We start from the raw sequence: 14,965 nt of genomic DNA on the forward strand, positions 1-14,965 counted from the left end.
CATAGCTGACAATGCAGATTAAGCTACCAATGCAATACATGACTAGGTTGCTAGCAGATTGCTGAACATGACATTTAAAATCTCATGAATGTTTCTCAGATGACATTCTGGTCCTATAGTGTTTAATGCGTAAATAACAAAAAAAAACAAGTTTTTACATGATGTCTGTGATCTTGGAATGATCTGTAATTTGTGCATTGAGTCTAAGCATTAAGAACCAAGGAATTGCTGGTTATGTGTGTTATTTGATGGCAGCATAGTCAAATTGCTTCTTATTCCACTGATAATGCCTTTACTGAGGCACATATGTGCCCGTTTATTTGTCCGTGACAGGTTTTTTTAGTTTTATTTTTTTATATATTCTCTTGGCAATGGTGCTTTACTCTTTTGTTTGTCAAAAACAAGGGAGGGTGGCAAAGAAATTTGCTTCCCATGTGTTTTATGACCTGGAGCCTGTGACCTTTTTTTTCCACAAAAACAAAAGGGTGAAAAAAGAGAACCCCCAACCCCCATTTCCAGTACAGAATTCCTCAGTAACAATGAGGCATAGAGAAGAGAGCTGGGAGTACTACGTGGGTAATTGAGGTACACGGATTGATTATATTCTAATTTCAGATAAACAAGCAGTTTCTAACAATAGTGTTTCATTAGTTTTGACTCTTCCCACATTGGCTTAAATAGTTCCTCCTTAATGTGTGTGTGTGTATATATATATATATATATATATATATATATATATATATATATATATATATATATATATATATATATATATATATATATATATATATCCATAGGTTTAAGAACCCTGTGGCCTATAATTATACAATATAAACCATTAATGCCTATTATCAGGCTTTGGAACTGCAGCATCTTGACATCTTTTGGCTGCCCCATGCTGTACCCAAACAGTATAATGAAAAGGTCGAGTGTTTTCAATATCCAGCAGACTAATATAATCTGGAGAATCTATAAGAGGAGTTTTAGCAATTGCTCTTAATTTCTCACTAGTGCTGTATTATTCTATTCTCAGTGCTGACCATTGACTTTGTCACCCAATGTATTACTCCACCTTGATACAAGCATACACGAGTGTTTTTCTGAGAGAACATGGAGAGCGCCTTTAGCAATGCCTTTTAGGCCTGGGCAAGAGAGACACAAAGAGCAGGCTGTCCAGTTAGGCTTTTACCCTCCCCCTACTTTGCCTTAATGGAGCAGCTGCCAATGGATTACACGAAGAAGAGAAGAAACTAGAATTTCAGGTTTGTGGAGACCACATGTTTCCTGTACCATGGCTGTTTAGACCCTTAGGCTCTGTGCACCAACATCTGCTGTGCAATTCTGACCTGTATAGCCGAGTCTCTACAGAAGAACTAAACAGCGACTCAATCACACAACGCATTATTTATTTATGGTTCCTCATTGGTAAAGAGAAAGGCCAGCCCTGTTTTACAAACATAGTCAGCATCACTATATATTTATTGAGTGATAGAACAGGTGTCTAACATGATGGTCATATCAACTCAGAGCAGAAGAAACAGTTACTGAGTGACAACATGTTCCGTGAAATGTGCTGGGATACTTAGATAGTATCGCCCCCCAACTGACACTTTGAGGCACATTTATCAAAGGTCACATTTCAAATTTACATGACTTTTGTTAAACTCCTTTAAATGGGAATATATTTGAAATAAAATTGGGGGTTTATCTAATAACAATATCTAAAACTCACACTAGTTTTACAGACTTGAAAACTCAAATCAAATTCAACTAAGCTCGATTCAAGTTTTTTTCTCCGATGTCAAGAAGGCTACTAACATGTCCAAATTGGTCCCTGGAGGGACGGGGTTATACCGGACCAGGGGCGTGGTTGTGCCACTCCAGGGGCGGGGATATGACGTTTCGGGATGGGGTTATGATGTTCCGGGGGAGGGTTATGACGTTTCGGGGTGGGGTTATGACGTTTCAGGACTGAGTTTTGCCAGGTAGGACTGCGCCCTTGGATTAGGTGAGTAGGGGAGAGGGCGGATCTGAGGCAGGCCAGGGGCAGGACAATAGGGATTACAAATTTTAGGCTAATACATTGACGGTAAATTTGTATTACCGGCCCGGCCTTGGCTAGTATTTTACCGGCCAGGCTGGTGAAATGCTGACCAGGTAGCAACTCTATGTATGGCCCAGTTCTGGAGATGATTACATTTTATCAAACCTTATCAAAGTAGGTGGGATATAGAAGCCGTTTACTCCAACTATGGCTATTTTTTATTATTGTAAATTCCTCCAAGCAAAAATGCATACAACACCCTCCTTTGCAGATTATTCTAGCTACATGGACCCTGCAGCTTTTTTTTTTTTTAATTCTGTTTTGTTTTTATTTTCAAGCTTCCAGGGCAGGTTTTGGCATATTCTGTCATTTAAAATATGTTTTGCCACATTACTTATCTTTTGTTTCAGTAGTAATGTGCACAGGCACTGTCAAATGTAACTGTGGTAACTGTAACTTTCATGTCATTATCCTGGCACAAAAAGAATTCGAAAGGTGCCAGATGTCTTTCAGGCCACTAATATAGTCACTATAGTCCAGCCAGTTTGGCTTAGCAAAGTTCATTAATTTTTGTGGGAAATGTCCATTTCCCAAACACATCATATGTCATATCACTATAAACCTAATGTCCTCTTTGATACTGCAAAATGCAGTCTGACTTGGGAACCTACTACTAAGAGGCCCATTTACTAATGGTCGAATTTTAGTGAAATAATATATAATGAAATAATTCAAATGTTTAAAAATGGTTTCCTTTTTCTCTGTTAAAATAAAACAGTACCTTGTACTTGATCCAAACTAAGATATAATTAATCCTTATTGGAAACCCTTATTGGGTTTATTTAATGTTTACATAATTTTTTAGTAGTCTTAAGGCATGAAGATCCAAATTATAGAAAGATGCATTATCTGGAAAACCCCAGGTCCCAAGCATTCTGGATAATAGGTCCCACGCCTGTATTAGAACTTTCTGAAACCACAATTAAACTCTATGGGGCAAATTCACTAAGGCGCGAAGCGCTGAACGCTAGCGTTAATTCGCTAGCGTTTGGCATTTTCGCTACTGCGCAAATTCACTAACGAACGCTGGCGTAGTTTCGCTAGTGTTACTTCACAACCTTACGCCAGGCGAATCTTCGCTAGCGATGAAACTACGCAAATTCACTAGTAGTGAACGCTACCTTTTACGCTAGACTTACTTTGCCACCTCAGACCTGGCGAAGCGCAATAGAGTAGATAGGGATTGTTTCAAAAAAAGTCAAAATTTTTTCTAAGTCCCAAAAAACGCTGGCTTGTTTTCTACATGATGGCTGATAGGCTGAAAAAGATCGAAAAATTTTTGGGGCTCCCCTTCCTCCCCCCTACATTTCCTGACTCATGGCAACTTACCTAGACAGTGGGCACATGTGTAGGGCAAAATAAAAGTTTTATTTGATTTTCTAGGCATATTAAGTGCAGATACGTGTTCCTCCATTGAAATTTGAATTTCGCGCCGTATGCAAATTAGCCTTCGCTAGCGCAACTTCGCTTTATATAGCGAAACAACGCTAGCGCAACTCCGCAACCTTACGCTACCCCTGTGCTCAACTTCGGATTTTAGTGAATTTGCGAAGCGCTGGCGAAACTACGCCTGGCGAAGTGCGGCGAAGCGCGGCGAAGTTGCGCCTGGCGCAACTTAGTGAATTTGCCCCTATTTCTCTAAAATCACAAATGCCATGAAAATTGTTAAAAGATCTGAATAAAAGTATGAATGAAAATAGCTGTTGAAACAATTAGTAAACCCCAATGTTTTTGTGAATGAACAATAAATTTGTATGACAATGAATGTTTTGATCTCTGGAAACCTCTAAAACCACGAGTGAAAGGCTGATCTTTGCAAGAAAAGAAAGGGAACTTCAATTGACCTTGACAGCTTTTACTTGCTGTACATTTGTATTTTACGGTTTTTACACAATTAAGGAACTATACGTAAAATGTCTTAGTTTGCACTAAAAAGTATGATTTGGAGAAAGAAACGTTCTATTAACTTTCATAAATTGGCCCCTAAGTGTAGTGCAAATAAAATATATCTTACATTGAGCTTCTCACAACTGGAACTGGCGTTTGCTACTCGGAGCCAGGGTTGGACTGTAGCCTTGGTGGCCCAGCAGGGCTGCAAATGAAGGGCCCTCTGGGGCCTCTCCCAGCCTTTAATTGCCACGTGCATGCACAGAATACGCTGCTAGCATGTGCAGAAAAGAGCTGGGCAGCCAGGGGGGGCAGGTTTGGTCCAGTCCGACCCTGCTCGGAACTATTCCATTGATGGGTATTTGGGTGATAAATTCAGCTCAAGGGCGACTGGCAACACATTCCATTAGTATCAATGGGAAGTAACAGTGTGGAGTACAAGGTTTCGGTCACTGCTTTCCAAAACTCCCCATGTAACAATAACCTAACAGGAATGATCCGCCCAGACTAAAGTTACCAGATCACTTAGAAACATTGGGACATAAAAAAAAAAAAAAAGCAACTTCACTGATATTTCTAACAAATGCAGGTTGCTGGACTGCCCTCATTGATTGTATTTAAATTAACCTTTGAGTTAACTTTTAGTAGGTTATAGAATGGCCAATTCTAAGCAACTTCTAAATTGGTTTTAATCATTTAATTAATTTTGATAGTTTTATAATTATTTGCCTTTTTCTTCTGACTCTTTGCAGCTTCCAAATGACAAAATGCTCTGTTAGGGTCAGGGCACACAGGCAGATTCGGGGAGATTAGTTGCCTCACAAGGAAACTTCGGGCACGATTTAGGGAAGGCAGTTTGGGGAGATTAGTTGCCCCAAAGAAGAGGAGATTTGTGACTGGGCGACTAATCTCCCAGAATCTGCTCCCTGAACCTAAGGCCCTGCGCCCTGATCCTAAGACTACAAATGTATTGTTATTGCTACTTTTTATTACTCAACTTTCTATTCAGGCCTCCCCTATTCATATTATAGTCTCATGTTCAAATCAATGCATGGTTGCTAGGGGAATTAGGGCCCTAGCAACCAGATTGCTTAAAATGTAAATTGAAGAACTGCTGCATAAGAAGCTAAATAACTTAAAAACCACAAATAATAAAAAATGAAAACCAATTGCAAATTGTCTCAGAATATTTATATCTGCCTCATACTAAAAGTTATCTCAAAGGTGAACAACTCCTTTAAACAAAGTTGATTTTTGCAGTGAAGCCCTCATACCTGGATATCTAGATGTGCCCCTGATCTTCTACATGATCAGTAAACCTTAGACCACACACGTTGGTGGAAATACTAACATTTAACAGTCAGTTGCCAAGTGACATATTTACCCTAATTGCAAGTAGTGCACATAAAGAGCAACTGTCACTTATGTTTTGTTGGCAAACATTGGGTTCATGGCTTGCATTTGCTTATGAGTCACCTAAAAGTCACCTGTGTCACTTTTATGAAACATCATTTAAAGTGATTGCTAAGCTAGCCATAGACTTTGAGATCCTCTTTTATAATGAAGTTGTCAAAGGGTCTGGAGGGACCAAATTTCCAACTTAAATTGGCCTGTGTGTGGCCAGCTTTACTTTCTTCTTTAATACCAATGAATGTTGGCATTATAAATTCTAAATCTTGGTGTTGGCCTCTTAGTTTTTACATCAACAGGGCACAGAATAACTAAGAATTACAGAAATATGTGTCTGTCTATGTCTCGGACTGTATACCTGCTTATGCAGCTGAGATATATGTTCAACCAAATGAGTCTTGTCCACACGCAGCTGCGAGTTCTCTAGCTGAAGACTGGAGCGCCTCTTCTCTAAGTCAGCCAGTTGGCTCTTTAGGGAACTGCCACTCAGTTCCACAGACTTCCTTCCTTTTTGTTCTCTCAGCATCTATTGGAACAGGAATTGTATTTAGCTTTACATGCATGGTGAGATATGTATTGCTTCAGCACAGAAAATGCAGTAAATTAACATTAAAACACAACTTTTAACCTGGCCTGTCTATCGTCTCTGTACAATGCAATCAAGAAAAATGTTTAAAAATAAAATTCTAGTGTTTTAGTTTACATATTTGGAGTGGCTTCACATGTTTTACGCTACCTGTATGTACCTTCACATGTTTTACGCTACCTGTATGTACTACATGGCTTCACATGTTTTACGCTACCTGCATGTACTTCACATGTTTTACGCTACCTGTATGTACTACCAGTAGGGTTGCCACCTTTTTTAAAAATTTTTACCGGCTGCTGGGGGGCGGGGACACAAAGGGGCGGGCCGTGACATCAAAAAGGGCGGGGCCACACCATGGACGCTAGAAGAGGCAAAAGAAAAGGTAAGTTGCAGGGGATTGGGGGCGATTGGGGGGCAGGCCGTGGGCTCCTTTAAATCGTATTACAAATTTACCAGCAGCTACATTGCCGGTAAATTTGTAATACTGGCCCTGGCCTTGGCAGGTATTTTACTGGCTAGGCCGGTAAAATACCGGCCGAGTGGCAACCCTAACTACCAGGTATGGGATCTGCTGTCCAGAATGCTCTGGACCTGGGGTTTTCCGGATAACGGATCTTTCCGTAATTTCGATTTTCATCCCTTAAGTCTGCTAGAAAGAAAATCATGTAACCATTTAATAAACCCAATAGGCTGGTTTTGCTTCCAATGAGGATTTATTATATCTTAATTTGGATCAAGTACAAGGTACGGTTTTATTATTACAGAGAAAAAGGAAATCATTTTTAAAAATTCGGATTTTAAAAAAAAATTACTTTTTCCACTTCCTAATCCTCATCATTGTAAATAGAAAACTGTTTGTTATAATAAAGGCTCAAAATCCAGCAATGATGTAAACAAACGGTTTTCTATTCACAATGATGGGGATTGGGAAGTGGAAGCAGACAGGAAAGGGTGATTGGACCACTATGATTCTCCCTAAAAAGCACTGCAGCTGAAACACCCCATGTGCCATTAGCATTAAAATATGTCCATTCCTGAAAAAGGGCTACATCAGCCTATTTTACCTTTTGTTGTAAAATAAAAATGAACCATAATCAAAAGCCATTGTTGGGTTGCTGCAGAAGAGTTTTTATACAAAAGGCCTCAGTATAATTATCTTCCATTATTGCTTAAAATTATCCATGAATTACAGTCCTCCACTGTGGGCAAAAAGCACTTTCCCCTACACCCAATACACGGACAGCTGAGAGTGTTATTATTCCTCAAGCACCCGACAAGCGAAGAGGAGGTGGAAGATGGAAAATAGGTTTCCAACCCAATATTTTTCTACGTCAGTCCAATTTGTTCTGGCAAGCAGGTCTAATCCATGGTCCCATTAAGTGAGCTTTTGTTGAAACTGGACAAGTTTGGGTTTTTTAAGGCTAGGTACAGAAGGAGCTTGTATTTACGTTTATAAGCAAATGCATATATAAGTACATTTGAAGATTAAATTGGTCACAGTTTACTGGTATGATAAAGCAAATGCATGTATAAAAGTATATTTTTACGCATTATAATGCATTCAAGAGGCACTAAGGGACAAATTTACTAGAGGGTGAATGGAGTAACGCTGGCGAAGGAGATAGACTCTAGTGGTACTTCTCTCCCTAATGCCTGGCGAATTTGCGCTCTGGCGAATGGACGCAAATTTACTAAGATATGGATTTTACTGAACGTTACCTCTTGTGCCAGACTTGCCTTCGCCACCTCAGACCAGGGGAAGTGCAATAGAGTAGATATGACTTCCTCAAAATTTAGTTGAAAAATTTTCAAGTCCCAAAAAACGCTGGCGTCTTTTCCTTTTTTCAGGGTGATAGGCTGCAAAAGAGTTTAACATTTTTTTGGGGTAACCCGCTTCCCCCCTACATTTCCTAACATATGGCACATAAACTCTACACTGGGCTCATTGTAGGGCAATATAACAACTCTATTTTCTTTATTAAGGTTTCCCGGGCTTGTGTAGTGTAATGTATTTACTGCAACATATATGTTCATTTAACTTTAACTTCCCGCGGTATGCAAATTAGGCAACACTAGTGCAACTTTGCTTTGCTTGGCCCAGTAACTCTAGCGCAACTTCACCAGCGTTTGGTATCCTGGATGCAACTTCGGATTTTAGTGAATTAGCATTGTCCTGGTAAATCTACGAATTGCGAAGTGTTCCGCTGTGAGCAAAGCCGTCGCTGCTGAATTTTCAGAGGTTAGTAAATTTGACCCTAAGAGCACATCTGAACTGCATGACTTTTGCACCCATATGTATGAGCAGGGCCACCATTAGAAATCACGGGGCCCCGTACAACAACATTTTTGGGGGCCCCCTGGGCCCCGTCCACACTGACGACCAAGCTCCACCCCATATCCCGCCTACTCCACATCGCAGTTAAAAGACCACACAGACATCAGCGCTAAAAAAGTAACCCCCCACACAAGTTGTAAAAAGCTATTGATGGTCAGGGCCCCCTTATAAAAAATTGGGGCCCCAAAAAAAAAAAATTTTAATTTTTTTTTTTTTAAAAAACATTGGTGGCAGGGGCCCCCTTATAAGTTAAAAAAAACTTGGGGCCCCAACAAAAAAAATGTAAAAAAACTAAAAAATAAACAAACATTGGTGGCAGGGGCCCCCTTATAAGTTAAAACAAATTGGGGCCCCAAAAAAAAGTTTGAAAAAAAATTTATTTTTTTTTGGAAAAAAAAAAAAACATTGGCGGCAGGGCCCCCTTATAAGTTAAAAACAAATTGGGGCCCCAAAAAAAAAATTGAAAAAAAAATATTTTTTTTTTGAAAAAAAAAAAAAAAAATAACTGGTGGCAGGGGCCCCCTTACAAGTTAAAAAAAACAAACAAAAAAATACAATGGTGGCAAGGGGCCCCTTACGAGTTAAAAAAAAAATTGGGGCCCCAAAAAAAAAGTTTTAAAAAAAAGATTGGTGGCAGGGGCCTATAGAATATTAAAATAATACATTGGTGGCCAGGGGATTAAAAAAAAAAAAAACACAAACTGGTGTTCAGTAGGATTGAACTCATGGCTTCAGTACTTCAACTTCGCCTCCTTTCGTGACTTCGGGTCTTTTCACCGCTTCAGGACTTCAATTTCGGCTGTTTTCGTGACTTCGGGTCTTTGCGCTGCTTCAGGACTTCGGCTTCGGCTGTTTTCGTGACTTCGGGTCTTTTCGGCGCTTCGTGACTTCGGCTTTTTCCGTGACTTCGGGTCTTTTCGGCGCATCGGCTTCGGCTTTTCGGCACTTCCGCATTCGGCACGCAAGAGGCAAGACGTACGGCTCGGGCGCTCGTAAGGGGGGCCCGGATCTTCAAAAAATGCAGCGCTGCCGGGCCCCCCTTCATGCCCGGGCCCGGTACGCTTGTCCCCCCTGTCCCCCCCTGATGGCGGCCCTGTGTATGAGGCATAACTGGAGCGGTTGGCATGGCATGCATTAAAGCACCACGGACAGCGGCTTTTCACAGCTACAACTGGGGCTCATTTATAAACACTGGGCAAATTTGCTCCTGGGCAGTAACCCATGGCAACCAATCAGATGATTGCTTCAGTGCTCAACCTGCAGAGTGCAGATGATAGAAAAAAGCTAATCACTGATTGGTTGCTATGGGTTACTGCCCATGTGCAAATTTTCCCAGTGTTTATAAATGAGCCCCAGTGACTTTTGTGAACTGGGCACAAATATAAATCAAATGTGCAACACAGAACTATGTCTGTAGACTTGAATCACAAACAATTGTTTAATTTAATCAGTGTACATTTGTTCCAACACAGCAATAACCAAACTAGTGCAAGAACGCTAAGGGGAGCAAAATTGTATTCCTCATCTACTCACCCTTACGTCTGAAGCATAGCTGTGTTCGGTATCTCACACCAGATTGAGGATAGGGCTCCTCTGACCCATGCGCCCATCAGTGCTCCATAACTTGAGTGTAAGATAAACTGAGGATGGGGGAACCTATGTTTTTCCACCTCATAAATACAAAAAACAATATATACCCAGAACCATATTATAATCACTCTCATGATAAGGAGTTAGTTAGTTCTCTGGCTCCAGGTACTGACAGAGCTCATGTTTTCCTCTCAGGTAGAGCTCAGAGATATGATTGGACAGCACTTTAAAAATAAGCTAAAAATGGCTTTATTTCTGTTTTCAAAACAAAGTTTTAAACCTATAGTTACCCATGATAGGCTTAAAAACTTTGCTCTTATGCTGTGTGAGGACAGCAGGGTCATTTTATGTTTAACAAACAAAGAAGTAAGCTTATCATTTATTGATTGCTTTTTGTGGCTATAGCAATAATAGACTTGCCTGCTTACAAACTTCCAGCAGAATTAAGTGAAGTGCTCTATGCATAGTACAGCTGTATTCTACCAGAGTCGTAAAGAAGGAATCATGTTTTGCAATTAGTAAAATTATGACACACAGGAGTCTTGTCAAATAAGGTGAACAGACTCATCAGACGCTTACAGAAAGCAACAATAAGATACGCTAAAAAATGGGCTCATCAAGTTAGCAGAGGTGTTTTTTTTTACTGTCACTGGTAACTGGCTTCTTGCTGCTAGTGATGTGTGGGTTGACCCGAAACCTGTGGTAAGCCTCAGGTTGAACACTGGTTAGGTGGGTTTGGGTTGAAATTTGGTCAAAAATTGCGGGTTAGGGTTGGGTGAGGGTCAGACTGGGGAATAGGTCTGGACTGGGAGTCAAAATAGGCCCTGGCATTCCTAGCACACAGAAGCCCAAGCAACCCCACACCAGCCCACTAAATAGTGATTTTCTATGATATCTTACAGCAGCCCCTCTGGTATTTACCAGAACCACAGACTGCCAGTCCAGGCCTGCTGGGGAAGTACACTCCTCCTCCTCTGCCGCATGTCTTGGAACCAGAGGGATGTAAAAAGCGAGAAGACGCAGCTACGGGTTGGGTGCAGGTCCTACAATTTTTGAGGGTTATGTGTGGGTTACGATCTTCCTTATCACTAGTTCCCACCTTGCCTCATTGCTGGAGCAGCCCAGTCCAGATTCTGTCCAGAATTCAGCTCAACTAAAACCTTTTTGTGCAAGATTGGCTAAACCCTAAATGCCTGGCCAAACCACATCCAAACCCTTAATACCATGTGATGTTAGACCACTGGACAACATCAGTGGTCTGCTTAAATTTGGAGGGTGGTGTAAATTTGCATATTCAAATTAGGATTCAAGCAGAGTTTTAACACGAATAGTATGGAATGGGAATCTTTGCAAGCATGTTCAATTCAAAGTGCATTGTTCTAACTCATTACCTGCTCTCGGGCAGAGAATACTCTTTCCCTTTCCTCTTGTACAAGCCTCTTCCAATGAGAAAGGGTCAGCTCAAGCTGTCTCTCTTTTTCTTTCCCTGATGTGAGTTCAGAAATCCTTTTTGTGCGATTCAGATTTTGTTCATCTCTCAGCTGACGCTCCTGTGGAGAAAAAGGGGAGATAGTTAAATTAATAATAACATTTAAGAATAGCAGGAATGAACATCCAAGCAAATCTATGGCAAAGGATACCTCTATTATAAAATGTCCATATGGAACAAGAAAAATGTCAAATTAATTGGGAGATGCAATGTTATCTGATATAATAACTTAATAGCAATCATTTATAATGGTTGTGCTTTGGTTACATGTACTGGACGGAGTAGGTCTGGTATTGCACTGTTCATTTTGCACTTTGCAAGAAGGTAAACCTCAGAGACTGTTGATCTTCTAGGGCCCTTGAAGTCAGAGAATCATTATAAAATTTCCACTACTTGCATGAAAGATTCACACAAATGATGCCAAAGGGAAAAGTGCAATCCTCCTGATGCTAATCTGTTACTAAGGAAGTGATATCCAGTTGGGCATGTTGTTGCTTGCGCCTACAAATCCAGTAGCAGTGGTTCCTCATCTGAATGTTCACATTATCAGGACAAGCTATTCACAGATGCAACAGGCTTTACTGGAGCAACCAGGCACAATAGTGCAGGGAAATAGTATAGGTACTGCAAACATTTGCACTTTTGTCATTAGGCACTTAGCCACTTGAATTCGATGGAGCTATTCTGCCAACTATCCAGGGAACATGGGCACTAAAGAAGAGAGTATGTGAGAATGAAGTGCACTGCAGTCAGGGGCCCCTTGACAGCCTGGGATTTATGAACTACAATTATCTCGGGATTTTTAACTTTTAAAAGTTGGAGATGGAGAAAAGCAGATGTTATTCCAATATTTAAAAAGGGATTGCGATCTCAGCCTGGCAATTATAGGCCAGTAAGATTGACATCTGTGGTGGGCAAATTATTTGAAGGCTTGTTAAGGGATCCCATTCAAAATTTTGTCCTTATGAATGGCATTATGAGCAACAATCAGCATGGCTTTATGAAGGATAGGTCATGTCAGACGAATTTTATTGCATTTTATGATTTGGTAAGTAAGATTCTGGACAGTGGGGGGGGGCAGTAGATGTGATCTGTTTGGATTTTGCCAAAGCGTTTGATACTGTGCCCCACAAACGACTGCTTTCTAAACTAAGGTCTGTTGGGCTTAATGAAGTCGTTTGCACGTGGATAGGAAACTGGCTACAGGATCGGGTACAGAGGGTGGTTGTTAATGGGACATTCTCTACTTGGAGTAAGGTTCTTAGTGGGTCCCCAGGGCTCAGTATTGGGTCCACTTTTATTTAACTTGTTCATTAATGACTTAGGGGAGGGTGTTGTAAGTAATGTATCAGCGTTTGCAGATGACACAAAATTATCCAGCCCAATTAATTCCATCCAGGATGTGGCATCCTTGCAACATGATCTTGACAAACTGGCAATCTGGGCAGCTAAGTGGCAAATGAGATTCAATGTTGATAAATGTAAGGTCATGCACCTGGGATGTAAAAATATCCACTTATACCCTTAATGGGACTGCACTAGGCAAATCCATTATGGAAAAGGACCTTGGAGTCCTTGTAGATGATAAACTTGGCTGTAGCAAGCAATGCCAGTCAGCAGCATCAAGGGCAAATAAGGTCTTGAGCTGTATTAAAAGGGCATAGAGTCACGGGAGGAGGGGTCATTCTTCCACTGTATAGAGCACTTGTAAGGCCCCATCTAGAATATGCCGTACAGTTTTGGTCTCCATCACTCAAACAGGACATTATTGTATTAGAGAGGGTACAGAGAAGGGCAACTAAGCTGGTAAAAGGTATTGAAAATCTTAGTTATGAGGAAAGACTGGCCAAATTGGGGATGTTCACGCTGGAGAAGAGGCGCTTAAGGGGTGATATGATGACTATGTATAAATATATAAGGGGATCATAAAATAATCTCTCTAATGCTTTATTTACCAGTAGGTCTTTCCAGCTGACACGAGGTCACCCATTCCGATTAGAAGAAAAGAGGTTCCGCCTAAATATTCGGAAGGGGTTTTTTACAGTGAGAGCTGTGAAGATGTGGAATTCTCTCCCTGAATCAGTTGTACAGGCTGATACATTAGATAGCTTTAAGAAGGGGTTGGATAGCTTTTTAGCAAGTGAGGGAATACAGGGTTATGGGAGATAGCTCATAGTACAAGTTGATCCAGGGACTAGTCCGATTGCCATTTTGGAATCAGGAAGGAATTTTTCCCCCTCTGAGGCAAATTGGAGAGGCTTCAGATGGGATTTTTTTGCCTTCCTCTGGATCAACTGGCAGTTAGGTAGGTAATAAAAGAAAAAAAAAGGTTGAACTCGATGGACATGTGTCTTTTTTCAACCTTACTTACTATGTTACTATGTATTTGAGGCCCCAAGACACAAAAATATGTGACTTGCTGGCTGCAACGGTGGAGTATGCAGGAGAGTGGCTGGGGTTTGGGTGATCATAGGTTTTAATATAATTTTTAAAGGAGAACTAAAGCTTAATTAAATAAGTAGGCTAGAAATGGTGTACATTATGTTTTGTGCTTCTGTACCAGCCCAATGCAACCACAGCCATTTAGCAGTAAAGATCTGTGTCTCCATAGATGCCCCAGTAGCTCCCCATCTTCTTTTCTGCTGATTCACTGCACATGCTCTGTGCTGCTGTCACTTACTGAGCTTAGGGACCCACTCACAATATACACTACACAGAATATAAATGTCACAGTATAGTATAAGGCTGATAAGTAATTAATACAGATAATTACTACATGGCATCACAGAAACCAGTGCAACTAGCATCAGAATTTAATAATCAGCCCTGTAGCATCAGCTTATGATTAACCTCATTTTCTCCCTGATAATTTGCGACAACCCCTAAGCTTAGCTTCTCAACAGCTGCTCAGAGCCCACTGAGCATGTGAGTGTCGCAGACACTTTCCAAGATCGTGACCCCCTGTGACAAGTTTGAAGTCCTGGATCATTGCTGCTAATGAGAGGTTAACATTTAAGGCTGGTACAATAAGTTCAGTATGTAAAATATGGCATTTTTAAACAAATGAATTTTTAGGGTTTGGTTCTCCTTTAATATAAGTTTTAATATAATCAGTGTGACTGTAGTAGATTAGGGGCATAGTGATGCATTCACATGTGTTTTTTATTTTTCATTGAGGCCCCACTCTACTTGTTGGCAGTGAACTCTACCCAAGGACCCAAGTGACCAATGTTTTAGTAATTCGGCCCCTTTGGAGGAGGGCCCTGCTAATTTAGTAGCATAGGCCCCTGTGATTCTTGATGGCAGCCCTAGTATAACTACTATTATAATTTATGCTATAGTAATCAGGTTTCCTATATTCAATCTATATTTTCGTGCTTGAGAATAGGCCAATTACTAGCCTAAAAACTGAGCATTTTTTCAAATCAAAAGCCATGTGATGCTAATAAAGGCTTTTTAATATATTCATTCAATTGTCCTGTCTCTTGCATTGCTATATTCCAACCTGAACCAATTAAAACGGACTATACCCATATATTCCAATTCGGATCGGTCTTTCTA

The 14,965-nt window shown here is 40.6% G+C and overlaps 1 protein-coding gene across 1 annotated transcript in view; it reads right to left on the reverse strand.

The window, feature by feature from the left end:
- The window catches only part of LOC108719310 (protein CROWDED NUCLEI 3), a 44,983-nt gene that overhangs the window by 10,570 nt on the left and 19,448 nt on the right, over positions 1-14,965 (reverse strand). Inside the window, exons 9-10 of the mRNA XM_018268093.2 lie at positions 11,307-11,465; positions 5,760-5,927 (exon numbers count right to left, since the gene is read on the reverse strand). Coding sequence (XP_018123582.1) covers positions 5,760-5,927; positions 11,307-11,465 — 327 coding nt within the window. The remainder of the gene's footprint in view (positions 1-5,759; positions 5,928-11,306; positions 11,466-14,965) is intronic.

Source organism: Xenopus laevis, chromosome 6L, assembly GCF_017654675.1.
Source record: "Xenopus laevis strain J_2021 chromosome 6L, Xenopus_laevis_v10.1, whole genome shotgun sequence".
NCBI classification, from domain to species: Eukaryota; Metazoa; Chordata; class Amphibia; order Anura; family Pipidae; genus Xenopus; species Xenopus laevis.